At 42.4% G+C, this 16612-nt stretch overlaps 1 protein-coding gene across 3 annotated transcripts in view; it reads right to left on the bottom strand.

Moving 5' to 3' along the window:
* Nucleotides 1-14528, bottom strand: part of emid1 (EMI domain containing 1) — a 51419-nt gene extending 36891 nt beyond the window's left edge. For all 3 annotated transcript variants that reach the window (XM_063897038.1, XM_063897040.1, XM_063897039.1), the window contains exons 1-3: nucleotides 13969-14528; nucleotides 7111-7224; nucleotides 5913-6016 (exon numbers count right to left, since the gene is read on the bottom strand). In XM_063897038.1, coding sequence (XP_063753108.1) covers nucleotides 5913-6016; nucleotides 7111-7224; nucleotides 13969-14108 — 358 coding nt within the window. In that variant the 5' untranslated portion in view covers nucleotides 14109-14528. The remainder of the gene's footprint in view (nucleotides 1-5912; nucleotides 6017-7110; nucleotides 7225-13968) is intronic.
* Between the last annotated feature and the right edge of the window lie 2084 nt (nucleotides 14529-16612).

Here is a 16612-nt window from a genome sequence, read left to right as displayed (position 1 = left end):
TCGACAGAAGGTCCAGCTGTGATTGACACGGTTCGCCACTGATCTATACAGTATAGGTTTTGGATATTTGGTCACTGAAAATCAGCAATTTGAAAAGGTCTCTTAAATAGTGTGGCTCTTAGTTTAGTTATTTTATGTATGGGAGGACGGCCGTGTAAATCAGTCTTTAGGCTTCATGTGAGTGCTTTTGTTATATGTAATAGTTTGTGTGCTTTAGCAGGATACATTTTAAATGTCATGCCAATACAGGCTACTGAGTAGAATGTGGTTTTTCTGTCTTCCTAATTTTCAAGAATATGCACTCAAAGGTCAACCAAGAAAATAGTCTATATAATTGTAAGTTGCACGCCTATGTTTATGATAAAGTGAACAGAAAAGTAATAAAAATGCACCATGAGGAAGTCAATTAAAGATGGAAAAAGACAATCGAGACAGAATCAAAGTGGATCATTTTGACAAATGAGTTAAAAAATTGTGATTTTAAGTAGGGTTTTGTGATACATTAACCTGTCTTTGCACGCTACTACTGGGTCTCATCACAGCTGTATGTGACCACCAGGACCCCGAGCGTACACACAACATCCCTGCTGCCATTGTCTCAGCACTGAAGGCCAAACTTCATCACTTTCTCAGAGCTCGTATAAAGACAGCAGCCGTGTAATTCAGTATCACTCTATACCTGCAAGATGAGGAATAGTGATAAGCTGACAGGCAGGGAACAGGACAGGGTTACTGCAGATTTAATGGCACCCGTAAGAGGATCAGAGACGAGGGAAATAAGGTATAGAGCCCACAACTCCTGAAGTGCGGAGGACTTAAAAAGGGTAAGATTTTAAAGGCTTTCTATCGTTATCTTTCAGTTTTCAGTTCATATGGCCTTATCTTGACCAGGAAGCGAGCATTTCTACTTCTCTCTGCTCCCACTGCATGATCCGTCATGCTGTAAAGAGCCTGTCTGTTTGTTCGACTCCGGTAGCACAGCAAACCACTTAGACTTCAGGGCAAGGGGGGAAATGCCTCCTCTTTATTGGGGACAGAAGAATACTCCAGCTGCCATGGCGTGTGCGTGTGCATGTCTATTTTCATCCCTACAAGTTTTTTTTTTTTCACTGCTGACTCGGCCCACTTTATGTCTTTCAGACTGAAGGAAAAACAGTTTTCAATGCACTCCTGGGGAAAGTCTAGGGGAATAATAAATAAATCAGTAAGCAGAAGAAGCATTTCCAGTCCAGACCCTGAAACACAAATATTAACCCTTAAAAGGTTGCATTAAAGAAAATCTGCATATTCTGAAGTCCTCTGCCATATAGCTTATATTTAAGACCAAAGCAGAAGACGCAGGAAAACAAATGGATCGACTCTCCATGTATAGACAGGATATAAAATGTATACTATAGCAAATAAAATGAATGATCTGGTCAGGAAGTTTTATTCTACCATAATTATGCCTGTCTTTTGCATTTGGCGTGATTATTAGTCAAACATAAACCATAAAAGAGTAGGGAGTCATAATTATAATTCTTATGTCTCTATCATTATTATTCCACAAGCGGCTCTGTCTGTGGTTTGTACGGTACAATTAGTATACAGAACATCAAATTAAAAACACGTGAACCCCTTTTTTCATAAACTTAATTGACATGCCAGCCCACTTATGCATAAGAAGAAAAAAGTATGGAGGGAGAGACAGACAGGAGGAGAGGATAAAACATCCCTCCGCTGTTTGGTTTGGTTTGGTTTGGTTTAGGTTGGCTGTTCTGTGTCTTCAGTGTTGTTGTTTGTTAATTAATGACTATAATGACAATTCCCCTGAGCTGAGCAGCCTGGGCTGAAAGAGTTGGACTCTCCCATGTCTAATCTCATCTGGGGCCCTCAGCCCTTTTTGCATGAACTTCAGCTGCTTTCAATTTAGACTGTTCACTTGTGCTGCGCTAGCCATTTACATAACCATGATCATCAGCTGCTGTGGCCTCTTTGCTACAGCCTGCCTCCTGTATGCATGCAGTCTCTACTTCCCTATGCATCTCATCTAATGGAGGCAGACTCTAGATGCACTGATATCTTACATCAAATTTGTGTTCGCTGTCTACTTAAAAGCAGATGTGTGGTTGGCGTTAAACTGAGGAATTCTTTACCAAATGATTTAAAGGGCTTTAGGAACACCTTCAGGTTTAAGAAAGTGTATAAAGAAAGAATAAATAGACTATATGAAGATGTCAGGTAACCTGTTTCGCTATTTTTTGTGGAAGGTAAGATAATACTTTCTTTTCGCTGCTCCTTTCCATCATGGGCTACAAAAACAGCTTGAAGTGTTCATGTCTTGTTTTATAACATTTTCCACGAGTGGAATAAACTAATAAATCAATAAATATAAAACACCTGCTTACACAAACACAGGGGGATCCAGGAATGTGACAGAGAGAAGGCTAAATGTAAAGGTGCCTCCTTGTTTTGCTTCACTGTGTGGTCTAAGAGGAGTGGGAGTGGGGGTCACCTGCTCTTGTTCAGCTCCCTCCCCTCTGACCCTCGGGTTCGGGTGGCCCCACTCACAGCTACTAAAGCCTGCTGCCATTAAAGCAGCTAATCACGCCAAACAGCTGCATCCCTCACTGTACAAATCCTCAACACCTCACTCTCCCACCCACACATTCACACTGGCAGTCAGACAGACACATATACCGGCGTCCACGCACTCCCACTCTTCCTTTTGCTAATGGCAAGCTGCAGCCGACTGATGTTTAAAGCGCGGGGTTTAGCGTGCAGGCCTGTGATAAGCCGCGCTGAGCTGTGAAAACACAGATTACATTTCTGCGGCTTATTACAGACAGCGCGCCTCTGCCTCCCAGCCACACCGTAATTGCGACTCAAAAAACCGCAGCCTCCGCTTGGCTGCAAGATACGGTTCGATGGGGACCCCCGCGGCAGAGCTTTGACAGCCATGCTAATTCAAGTCTACGTTGCCCCCATATGCTTTCCTGCATGCCGGCCCCCTCCTGTGATAAGCTGCAGCCATATTTCTTTTAAGTTTTGTTCTGTCATAAATCAAGGCAAAGATATCAACTGTTGTCTTTATCAAAAAGAAGAGGGCAAAAGTCCAAAATACCCATAAATGTGACCGATTTCCACGACTGCTTAGTGTGCAATCATCATTCATTGCTGTACTGTATGTTTAAGCAATCTGCATCAGAGCCTTTGAGAGACAGCTCTAATTTAATAATGATGCTTTATGGGTTACATTTGATATGCTGGTATCACGAAATTGCTGCTAAATGAGGTGTAATTTAGATATTTGTGTTTGATGTAGCACAAGTTGGGATATCCCATTTGAAAACAAGCATCTACTTACGTGGAATGCCAACCCAACCAGGCATACATTAAATCCCTGCTTCTGGCAAGCTATGAAAGTGCCTCCATCTGCAAATACTTAGCTTTTTTCCCTTTCTCAGGCTCAATCAAAGATAAAGAGCATTGTGTTCCAGATCCACAAGTAAGACAATATCTCCCCAAACTCATAGAAAACAATTAGGACCCAGTAATTACAGCACTGGCCTGGAATTCAAGCCAAGTCCTAAGGTTGGGGTGAGTAAATAAGAAGTGAATGTGAAAGGTGCCTCCCTGATGCAGTGTTATCTTACTCTTGGACTCTGATGGAGTAAGTTTGTTTATCAGCCGGGGTGTGATGTAATGTTTTGCTTTGGGATCCTTTAGTATGAGCGTGATCGGTCAAAAAGCCTCACAGCAAATCTGTATGACAGCATGGCGTGATTTCAGCCCATCGAGTTATTTTATTTATCTCTTCAGCCTGCCTTTGGAAACACACATAAATTAAACAAAGACACGTTATCTTTAGCTCAGACTGGACTTGTTGATTTACATGTTGACCAATCGGCTGGCAGGTGGAAGGGTGAGAACAGAGCGACACAAGAGAAAACAACTCTCTCATCTCCACTCAAAATATGGCGGTATCCTTGACCGTGTTTTCGGTTTATAACGCATTTCTTTTTCCCCATCTTGCACCTTAGAGCAGCCCCAGAGTTCTGCCGGTATGGACATTGTTGAGATCTGCTGTAATGCAGGACGGCCTTGGGAGTCAGACGTAGCCAGGGGCTTTTGGGGTGGCCTATTGAGGAGGGGGTTGGAAGTAAAAGCACGGCATCGCCAGTAAATGAGCGGATCATACACATTTTCCACAGTCTGTGAAAAGCAGACAAGCAGAAGGAAAGGGATGATGGGAGAAAGGGTATACCAAAGATCTTTAAAGATAGTTGCATCCGGTGTTTGTTATTTATGAGACTTATGAGATCAAAAGCACTATGTTTTTAATGTCTGGGCCTAGACATTAGAATTCCAAAGGGTTGATAGCTGTTTGATCTTCTTTATAGCACAGCTTGTTTTTGTACTGAGCCTTTTTAATTCAGCCAAACTCAAGGTCAAACAAGGGCTCAAAGCCATCTTGAAGTACACAAAGAAATGTGTTTGCAGATGCAGCCATAAACAGATATTAGGAGCCTGGATTTGAAACTTGCCCTCACTGAACTACGAGTGCAGCTTTAGCTTCCCTTGGCAAAACTATGGCAACAGATTTAAGCTCAATCCGTTCTCAAGTTTTGCCCGTGTGGCAAGCTATTATTTCTCCTTAAAGCGGCAAATGAGGCAGACAGCAGTGGGGTATCAGGTTCTGCGCTGGCAAGAGGTTCTGCTCATGCGGCAGGAGCGGAACAAAGCGCCCGCGGCCCTGGATAGCATCCATGGTGCCGTAGAGTAAAGGCCCAGTGAATGGGATCTGTCACTCCCACTCAGCACTGCCTGTGATCTGAGCCACCCGGAACAACGCTCAGATAAGTGGCTAATCCCAACATCCCCGCTGGCTCGACAGCCCCCTACCGCCATGACAACCGGAGGGGAATCTCCTGCAGCAACAACTTAATTGGATAATTTCCTCCCTGTTTGACTGTGTGTACCTCTGCTTTTGTTAAGTAAAGTCTGGGCTGTCTGACTCTCAGTGTGTTCTTTGACTTTGAAAGTGGGAGAGCTCTAAAACAAGCACGACATTCAGCCAGTTTTGAAGTGCAGGGCTGAGAGCTGCTCTTACAGTAGTTACAACCTGGGAGTGGTGGCGTAAAAGAGAAAAAACAGCCCCCGCCTCCAGCACCACAAAAAAGGGACCACTATAACCACTGTAAACATTTATTGTCCTTTGTGGGGCAAAGCCTGACGATTTATGTTACACCCAGTCATGTCCTGGATCCCTCCACCCTTCTCCCCAGACGGCAGCGACACAGGGGCCAGTGCCAGGGGAAGTCATTATACACTGCTAGTGTGTGTGTGTGTGTGTGTGTGTGTGTGTGTGTGTGTGTGTGTGTGTGTGTGTGTGTGTGTGTGTGTGTGTGTGTGTGTGTGTGTGTGTGTGTGGTGGGCAGCTACTGTAGTTGAAAAATGAAAACAGCAGTGCTAGAATGGCCCTTTAAGAGCATGACGACTTGGTTCCAGCTGGACCTTAAAACTCAAAACCACACACACAAAAAAAGTCAACCCCAAAGTACAATGAAGACATTAAACCTGATTAATGAAGGCCTCACCCTGGAGGAGCTAAGGGATCTTATTTCTTAGCTTTATTAGAGGACAGACGTTGCATTATGTAAGCCTAATGGAAATCACTCCTGTTTTAAAACCCGTATTGGACGGCACGAACGCAGACTACAAGGCAGCAGTGCACAACAGAAGGATGCAAATGGTGAAATAAGGGCTTGAAGAGCTGAAGAATGATAATCTGAGGAAACACAGACGCATTAAAACCATTTCTCAGTCCTATAATGTGGTGTTGGCCCCCTTCCCAAGAGCCCCGACTGTTGTTCATTACTTTCTGCTGCTGTTTAAATAATGTGTGCACGAGTCCTCCTGTCTCCACTTACCTTCTTCACAGGCGGCGCCGCTGAATCCTGGACAGCATTTCCACTCCAGAGAGGTCACAGTGCGATACACCACTTTATAGGAAGGTCTGACCACGGTCCTGTAGCTGAAATACACACACAAAATAAAAAGCCTTCACACACAAACACAGGTTACGATACTTGTCTGTGTATAAACTGAAAATGGTTATTTGAGATGTATAACAACCTTGTATTTTTGATGTATAAAAGGTGCATTTGAGTCTTTTAGGCTTTAGTATCTCCATATTGCTCTGTTTTTTATTTCCTAAATACCCAGAAAGCCTATTTTCTACTCAGAGGAACAGGTGTAGCACATTGTAACATGATGTACCCAGGACATAACATGTGGAGCAGCTGCGTTGCATTCTGATCTATTGTTGAGACACTGGCATTTCTAACAATAGATTTCCTCCTGAGTGACGGATGATTCATTCACTGTCAGAAGACTGTGAAGAATACCAGAAAACTAGCAGCTCAAGCATGATTACCGCATCACAACAATCACATATTCTAGCGGCTGAAGTGGTTCAGAAGAAAACAACTATAAAACCATGATCTTTAAAACGAAATAATAAAGAAATGTTCATTAAAATAATGACGGATAAGTGTTTATCTCCCACTGCTCAGACCACTCTAAGAACAAGTTACACAAATTCAATTGAGCTTTTAGCCCACTGATAAAAACGTTGCAATATTTACATCTTTGTAATACTAAGAAGATCGGGAGGAGGTTTTCTGTGAAGATATTGCCAGAAAATTATTAAGTTACTGCTAACCCTAACTGCAAACTAATCTCCTGCTGCTGCAGCTGCACATTAAAAAGCCTTGACCTGGCAAACCACAAGTTAACTTTTGTTATAGTATGAACAGGAAATGCAAGATTAGTCGATTTGGCACCTTTTGACCGCCGATCAGTTTGAAATATTGTAGGAAGTGAAGGAAATAAATGTCAGACTTGATGCCTAAGTATGGTCGAATAAACACAACTTGAACAAGAAGCTGACATAACCCCGTGTCTAACAGAAGACTTCTGTATAGAACATTGATCTTCCAAAACATAAAAGTGTCTCTGCTTTTGAATTCCACCATAGTCACAATCTTAACAAGCTTCAAACTGCACTTCCACTGGAGTTATTTTAAGCGTTGCAAGGTGAGTTCTTCTTTAAGGCCGTCTTCTCACCTGCCTCCTGTGCATCCCTGCGGCCAGCGGCATGTCTGGTAAACCCGCTGCAGCAGCGTCCCATTCTGCACCTGGCATGTCACCGTCTTAGTGACCGTGTGAGGACACCAGTTTCTGGAGAGAGAAAGAGATAGAGTTAAACAGCTATAATTTAAAGAAAACCTCAAGAAAGAATAGTTTTTTTTGGGTCAAAACACCTTCAAACATGTGCACTCGCACTATAGCCCGCTCACAAAGGAAAGTAAGCCATGCCGGCACATTCAGTTGTGTTTCCCGCGGGATGAGATCCTCTCCTCCCTGCCCCCACTCTTTTGTTTTGAAACTTCTTTATGGTGTTTACATGGTTTTAATCAGTCACACACACATTTGCAGGAGTGCATTGTGGGCTTTATTTACTCTTTTACTGCCTCCCTTCTAACAATGACATCTGTTTGCATTAATCCCTCAGAGGGAAAAAAAGTACCTTTAGGATGAAATAAAGGTCCCATACGGAGATAAGAGTTTTTCACAAAGGTTCATTCTTGCTCATAAATCCGCTCCCTTTAAAAAGAAGCTTTGGAAAACCCTGTCTCAGGATTCCATGATACAGGTATAGATCTGATATTGAGGAGGATATGATTAAGTAGAGCAGGCCGAGTCAAGTGCATTCACTTACACTCACCTCCAAGTTATTTCTAAGGCTTCCAGGAGAAAGATGTAATATTTTGCAACAGTAAAGCCCTCAATGCCATCATTAGAATAAAAGAACCAAATCATGTCATTATAATTAACGGTGATTTATTTGAGAGCTAACCGGTTTGGTTTATTCCTCACAGCAGATATTTGCTCCTGCAGGGGCGATGAGAAATGTTTATGAGAGATGTTTATCCTGAGAGGCCCGTTTCATCCCCCTACTAATCAAATCAACAAAACACCAAAGGGGGATTTCTCTGCTTTAATGTATGGAAAACTCACTGAGGCTGTTTGAGCTGCCATATGTTACTATTATTTAATCAACAAATATCCAGATTACCTTCACATGGCTACAGCTGGAGGAGAAACGAGGACAACAACTACTATAGCCTGTGTTTACACAATCAATAGATGTATATAAAGGGGGCTCTATATAGGAACCACAAAGGAGACTGTGTGGCTCTCAGCACCAAACTGCACTCTGTGTGTTCTGCTGCCAACATGTTTGCAAGTGTGGGAGTGTGTTCCCACCAAAGTGTGTTTGTCAATATGTGAGACCGTATGTTTGTGTGTGTGAGGGACGGTTTACACTGAAGGAAACTGCTGAAGGCGGAGGATGCGGAGCAGCCCTGAAACAGCTCCCAATAACAATCCCCACATGTTGTGGTGGCCGCACATACAGACCTGAGTCAACGAGCAGGAGCACCTCTGAGAAATGTCTGAACACTCCTGCAGGTATTTCCTTTGATGTGACACTCTCTCTGATTAAGATTTGTCGGAGATTGATGAACTTCCATACATGTAATAGTCGTTTGGTTAAAAATTCACCAGATTAACTTAATGTGGATTAAACGTTATATGGACTTTTAAAAGTAAAGATAGAAAGAAAAGTGTACATCTTACGCTTCTCAAGTGGAGACAGTAGGGAATAATCTGCTACACGTTCTTTAAATACAGCCCCATCCTCCGTGTATCTACAAAGTTTATCTGTCAGCCTCAAGGCTACAAAAATGGAAACCGATCTATATGATTACTCTATGATTGCTTTCCTGTGTCCAAAGAAAGTCGCTATAATCATCGGTGAAAAATGTCAGACATTGAAGGAGCTGTGGTCAGGTAGAGTAGGGAGTAACAGCTCTTATCCTCCAGGACAGATAAACATCTGAGTTTCCCAGGCTGGGAGGAGGTTTCACCTGGGAACCGCTAATATTATCACCAGGGGGTACGAGGAGGGAAGTGGGGGTGGGTTTTATGGTCTCCTTTTTCTCTTTGGATTGCATTTATGCAATTACTAAAGAGGAAATGCCAACAGCTGCTGCTTCAGTGGATGAAATAACTAAACAAGTTGGCAAAATAGAGTTAACAATTTCCCAAGTGGCTTGAAAACGAATACCTGCATTACCTACATAACTGACTTACACAATATATAATGAGTGCAAGGCAGCGGAGAGGATGGAGGTGCCTAGGGATAATTTGATTAGCTAGATACAGGTTACATCATTATCTTTGTGACGTCAAAGAGTAAATATAAAAAATCCCTCTCAGAGAATCATTATGAGGTGGTCCATTACATGTTGTCTGGCTTTATCATACACACTCGGTGTCTTTCCCTCTTAAATGTTTCATAGTCAACACCTTCCTCTTACTGGAGGTGTTCCTGTGTTATGAAGTGTGAAACCCACCAGCACCATGCTGTTTCACTGGCAAAAGCACCAAGCAGGCCCTCAGAGAGTATCAGGTCTCTGAGCACACATGGCAGACTCCGAACGCCGGGCCAGAGCTAAATAAATCATCAGACATCGCTCTCAGTCGCACACAGCCCACCGCCAGCAGTTATGAAAGAAATCCACAATCTTTAAGGGACGGAAAAATCACAGCTTCGTCCCATCTGTCCCTGACATGCAGACGCCAAGACAGTAGAAAGTAAAAAATGTGCTGACCCCTAAGAAAACGCAAATGCTGACAGAAAACTCATAAAGTATTTGAGTTTACATGATTTCGCCTCGTCAGCAGTATGCATCTTCATGACAACAGTACTGAGGTTGTGCACTTTCTGCAGCATGCTGTGTGGGGAGCTTAACCGTGTGAACTGAGAAGATTGTTGATGAGGGAACGCTGTGAGTTGAAAAATGTCCCAGTAACTCCCTTTTTCATTCAAGCACTGTGGGAGGAACCACACTCAGAGATATGTTTGAAATGCAGCAGGGATAGAAATCAAAAGGAATTTCTCTAGATTTCAGTGTGTGGGAAAAAAACCTCGAGGAGAACAAAGGACAAAAGACAGATGTGGCAAACGGCCAGACAGAGGAGAGGAGGAGAGGAGGAGAGGAGGAGAGGAGGAGAGGAGGAGAGGAGACAAAGGTTATTTTGTCAAAAGGTCACGCAAGGATGCTTCGGATGGGAACAGGGAAATTAGAGGGAATACAAATACCCTCTTCTTTAATTTAAAATGGTCAGGTGTAATTTGGCATATATCTTACTTTTGAGTTCTGCTTTATTTCCTATTTTGAGATGTTATATTTTACGTTTGTTTATTTCCTACTATTTTAATTCTCACATTATGTGCAAAGCCTTATTTTAACATGCTGATGTGACACATTTTTTTCCCAAATTTGGATCAATAAAGTATATTTTATCATATCTTATGAAGCAGTGTTGGTCTCATGGGATACAGAGGAGGCATAAGATGAATGTGGTGCAACAATAAATGACAAAGAGAGAAATGGAGAGCATAGGGAAATCAATGGAGAGAGAGACAGAGAGAGAGGGATAAGACATTCATCAAGTCAAACCTGCAGCTTCAAGGGGAATAAAATGAAAAAAGCGTAGCCAATAAGAGAAGACATATTAATAAATGTCGTTGATAGAGGATATTATGACTGCTGTGTGATTAGTTTTAGAGCTGCCTTGTGTTTTCCACGGCACAGTGGAGATGATCAAAGCAGGTCAGTGACTCGCTTCAGAGGAACGAGGAAAACTCTCATTTGTCTGTTGTCTGTCTCAGGTCTGCACACCTGCGAGCTTCACGTGTGTCTCTGCGTGCATCTTTAAGTGTTTCAGGCTGGAAGTACAAAGGGAATTCCTCTCAGCAAGGATTCAGGTTTATCACACTATGACTTCATACAGCCTGATCATTAATGTGCCTTCATGGAGAGCTGAGACACATTATGGATGGTAATGTAGAATGTGCCATCGGGCACAGTTTTAGGGTCTAATATAAGAACATGTGTTAGTTATGTTCCTGATCAAACAATTAATGGTTTATAAAATTGTGGGAAATGGCCATGACAATTTCCCTAAGTCCATGGTGGTGTCTCTGCTGTCTTTTGGCGCTTGTTTTTTTAAAAACGTGTAGAACTTTAACCGACACATTTTACTACCAATTTATATGTTATTTCATTTAATTATCATTTGATTGATTGGATGTTGGAAAATAGTGTAAAATTCCAGCAAAGGTGTTGTCTTAGGTTACATAAAAAGCAGCAAATCCTCACATTTGAAGCCAAGGAGAGAGTTACTTTGATTAGAAAGCGATCATTTATCAACCAATTGCTGCAGATCTCTTCCTTCTTCTAGACCCTGATTAAAGTATCAGCCACCAGTGACTAAATTGAGCTTCTCAATTGGGGACTGCTTCCTAATACCCATGAAAAATGGTTCCTAAGCGCATACATTATTTGAAGTTATTTAAAATCTAAAGCCATTCTGCTTTAAGCCACACAGGGCTCAGCCCACTGGAATCTCTGTCATCTTCATTCCCATACTAAAGAAAAGGTGGCTATGGTTAAGATGGGTGAGGAATGAGGGGCGGCCATGGGGTTCAGACTGCCTGTCAGACCATGACAAGTCCTCCGAGGGAGGATAAAGAAATGGGCCAGACAAGAAGTAAAAAAAGCAGCTTCCTCTGTAACCCCTCAGCGTGCTGAGCTCATATAGACGTTAAGACTGACAAGGGTGAACGAACACTTTATCAGCTCCTCCAGAGAGCGAATGTGAAATTACTCAAGAGTTGTTAATCCCCTCTGATTTAGATAATCACTGTGTGAAGACAGGACTGCCGCACGAGGGAATTTTAGAGAAGGTTTTCCTGTGACAGAATCCTAGTCTGCTTAAATATATATCTATTTCCTTTTGAAGTGCCTGAACCCGAGGACTAGTTAAGTTTCTGTCACTCAAAGTCAAGTTGCTAATGCCCATGAGAGCTTTCTGATATCCCATTGCCACTGTTTGGCTTTGTTGACACAACTTTCTGCAGCTTTCAAAGAGCAGGTCAGACGGCAGGTGGACTGAGGTCCTCCTATGACATCTTAAACCTGCTGACCTCCCTGCATCTAAAGACTCACATCATCAACAGCTCCATCTCTGTCTATGCTGAAATTCCTTTCACTTGCTCATTACAAACAGCAGCAGACCCACTGTAAACTCATCTCTGCCTCCCATAACAAGCCCAGATGTGGTGGAGTCCCAGCTGCTTGTGTTTAGTAAACATGTCCACAAGCCGCCGGCCATGAGCGACAGGGGAGCTGAGCAGGGAGGTGAGCCAATGGAGCGAGGCTGGGAGCGCTGAAAGCCACCTGGACACACCCACAGACGGTCTGATCAGAGAGAGGGTAGGTTTCAGCCTCCAGACACATTCGGCCCACACACACTGACAGGATAAATAACATGAGGAAGGTCCTCTCATCACTGGCTGGTCTCCAGGCTTGGGGAGTAACAGAATACATGCAATGGTTTTATTGTAATCAGGATACAAAATAAAGGTAACTGTATTCCCTGAGTTACAGTAAAATAACACGTAATCAGATTACTGTTACATTTCTAGAATTGGGGATTACTAGCAGGATTACAATGTTACAAACAATCTAAAAAGAGCGTATTGTGTTTGTTGTAAAAGGAGCAGATTTCTTCTTTTTAAACTTACCTGTTCTGTAGGCTCATACTTTGAGTATTACGCCTACTTTTTGATCCTAAATATATTTGTTTCTTCTTCTCTAAGGTCACATTTTTCTGTTGTCTTCCATAATACCGTAATACCGTTTATATTTTGGTAATCAGATTAGGTTACTGATTACATTTTTTTTACAGGTAGCTAGTAATCATAACGGATTACATTTTTAAAGTTACTCTCCCAACCCTGTCTCTGAGCTGGTTAGGGTTCTTGCCTCTGTTTAGTCTTACTCCTTGTCAGAAACACACTCACTCAACCCTTTGACCATCTCAACCCCCCGTTTTTATTCAATGACCTTTTTTTAAACGATCAATCCTGAGCACTTTATTACAGGCATAAAGATCAACACTTCCCTATTCACTGTCTATAAAATGTATTCAAGATGCATCCTGTCCTCACCACTGGGATCAACATCAGAGCAAGTTTTTACGACGACAGATGAGAGGACTAAAGGTGATGCTTTGAAGAGCACCCTGACAGCGGAGAAGAAGCAGATGATGGAGTCATTGCTGCTTCATCTGCTGACAACACAACACAGGAGAGACACCCAGAGAAGGAGGGTGTGTAAACGGGGGACAACAATAAGGAAGCAGAGCAATGTGGGCTGCCAGCACAGGAAAAAGGAAACCAACTGTTAGAAAGACAAAGGGACCTGGTAGATGGATGGAGATGGGAGTAGCCCCGCAGTCATTGACAAGAGGATGCAAAAAGTGAGGCTAAAAATTGGCTGTAAGAAAGAAATGGTTATCTGTACATGTATCAACTCAACGGAGGATTACCATAGGATCAACATCAGATATCCAAAGAAAATATAAGTACAATAAAAGTATTTGCATCTAAATATACTTAAAGTATCAAAAGTACTCATTAAGCAAATAGGCCCATTTCACACAAGTATAATATGTTTTGGTTATAATTATTGATGTGTTTAGCAAGCTGGTAAAGGTGTAACTCATTTAAGTTACTTAATTTACTGCTGGGTAGCATGTGAATTTCATCCAGGTGTAACTAAAGTCCAATTTAAGTGTTGATATATTGTTCATTAATCTAAAGTAACAAGATGTAGAGGAGTAAAAGTACTCTGAATTGTAGTGGAGTGGAAGTACAAAGTAACATAACATGGAAATACTAAGTACCTCAAAATTGTACAGTACTTGAGTAAATACTCAGTTACTTACACCACTGAGTGTATGTATGATAATAATAGAAAGAGACAGTAAAGTGGATGCTCTCCTCACCTTTTCTGGTACACTGAGGAGGCTGCGTAGGTTTTGTACAGTCCGGTCTTCCAGGTCCCGTGCACAGACACAGAGCTCAGCGCGAGGACCAGCAGCGTCCAGAGCAAACTTTTACTACAAAGCGCGGACACGCTCTCCATTTCCGTGGCATCAAAGGTACGGTCAGAAAAGTTGAAATGAGCCCAACCTCCCCCGGTAAGAGAACACACCGGTTAGTGAATCCAGCTCGGTGGCGGAAAAGTGTCAAACAGCCCGGGGTTGACTAGAAAAGACGAGCATCCTATTCACTAAAGTGGAAAACATGCAATTTACTAAAACACTGCCTGACTGGTTTCGATACAAAAAAACCCTAAGGAAGAAAATTACCGCCCCATAAATTCACGCTCCTCTTTAAGCACTACCTTTGACAGTGAGCCACATGTGAACATAACCCTTAAATAAGTGTGTGTGGGTGTGTGTTGTTGTCTATCTGCTCTGCCTACCTCCGTGTGTCTGCGCATATCGAGCCGAGCCCTCACTGCAGCGGGCATGAAACTACTTTTATAGTCTCCCCGGGTCTTTTAAAAGCACAGCCTGCTTCTTTTTTCTTTTTTTACCCTGCCCCGTTTCAACCTCTCCCAGAGCTCAGGACAATGCGTGCTCAAGGCGACCGCACATTACGCACTGATGCCTATTCTGTTGTAAATGAATTATGGACTGCTGCTGAGTCCGAGGCTCTCCTGAAATCACTGGAGCTGTGCCGGTGATGAGTAAGTGTTTTTTCGGTGAACACACTTACTGAGTTCTGACTTATGGAAACACTATCCAAACGCCTGTAAAGGTTCATCACATGTTGTCACTATCATGCTTCAGAATCATGTATTTTACCATCCACATGTCTTTATGTATGTATGCAGTGTTGGAAGAAGTACTCAGATCATGTACATTACATTCTGTGGTCTTAAAATACTCCACCAAGTAAAAGTCCTGATTTCAAATGTTTTACCTAGACTAAATGTACAACAGTATTAGCATCAAAATGTAGAGCAAGAAGTAAAAGTTCTCATTCTGCACAACTGCCATTTAAACATGAATAAATACATCACATTTTTAGCTAAATCTACTTCAAGTTTCAAAAATTAAAGTACTAGTTATGCAAAATTAATCTTTCCACAGTATTACAATGTTATTATATTATCCTGTTTTCAGACCTGGAAGATCATTTTAGTGTTGTAGTTTGTCAGTGTGGTCCACATTTAGACACTTGAAATACTGTGTAGTACAGTAGTGCATTATACCATATCAGCATAGCAGGTATTTTATATGTATAAAGGAACTGTCAGTGTTAAATAATTATAATGTATTCAAAAGTACAACATCTGCCTCTGTTATGTAGTGGTGTAGAAGTATAAAGAAACAAAAAATGGAAACACTCAAGTAAATATGTCAAAAAAGGGCTTAGATGCAACACTTGAGTAAATGTACTTTGTTACTATCATCCACTGCATGTATGTTTGGATCTATCCATCTATCTATGCATCATACATCTACAGTATCTCTACATCTATCTACATCATTGCATGCCGTTTGGTCTATAGCCACTCTGTAAAAGCCATCAGATAGACAGTGGCAGGAGAATAGTTGAGGTTACTGTAACCTCCATCAACCCAAACATGTAGGTTTTCAAGCAGCCTGTAACCAAATCGCTGCGGCCCTGCTCCAAACCAAACACCTGACTGGCACTGCAACCCAAAACTGGGGCCCAAGATGTATATCTGCGGTTGGGGAGTGACTACACCTTTCGGGCCCCATGGGTGGAGCTGCAAGTCCTGCCAGCTGCAAAAGATGCAGCAGAGAGTTTTGTCAGTGGCTGCAGTTTTGATGAAGTTCTCAGCTCGTGAGAGACGGTGTTAACACTTTGACACTCACAGACAGGCAGTGAGATGGGCACTAATCACCCCCTATATACTACAGCAAGAAAGAGGCAAACAGTCCATGCCCTCAAATGGTATTGAGTAAGCCCACCTGCTCTCAATAACATAAACGGAAACTGTTAGGGATGGGGGTTAGGGGGAGGGCTGGAAAATAATATGTCAGAGTTTTTTGTTTCAGGGCACCCACGGTACTTTATGAGGCCGCTTGGAGCAGGCCATAGTGCCAGCAGGAACTGCAGCAGTTTAGGGTAAACGTAAATCCCTCCAGTCACGAACAGCTGAAAATAATTTTGACTGAGGAGAGGGACGGGGGTCGTTTCCATTGAGAGGATCCTTTTTCTTTTATCCCGTAATATTATTACACCCCTGCTTCCGTAACTTCCTCCCTCTTTACTGTACAAACAAAAAGAGCTGCATTATTGTCTGGGCATTCACTGATAATCTGCTTACTCGTGTGAAGTGTAGGTTCATTAAGCAACATGCCATTCTTTCCCTCTTTTCAACAGGGAAACACATTCCTCCCCTCCTGTGTTAGGTCATAAACATGTCCTAATCTTCACTCTTTATGATAGTCACACCAGTTAAGAACTGAGAGCGGGCCTGTCTGACCTTTACCCTTTGCCATTCAGAGCGGGGTCTTAAAGGCTGCATAATACAGTACTGAGAAGCAAGACAGTGACGTTATGAGGACAGGCCTCTTAAATAAAGAAGCCTCATTGTAAACACATATT

The sequence above is a fragment of the Eleginops maclovinus genome, chromosome 12, assembly GCF_036324505.1.
Source record: "Eleginops maclovinus isolate JMC-PN-2008 ecotype Puerto Natales chromosome 12, JC_Emac_rtc_rv5, whole genome shotgun sequence".
Taxonomy (NCBI): domain Eukaryota; kingdom Metazoa; phylum Chordata; class Actinopteri; order Perciformes; family Eleginopidae; genus Eleginops; species Eleginops maclovinus.
Note: the sequence above shows the minus strand (reverse complement) of the source record. Positions and strands in the feature narration are given on the sequence as shown.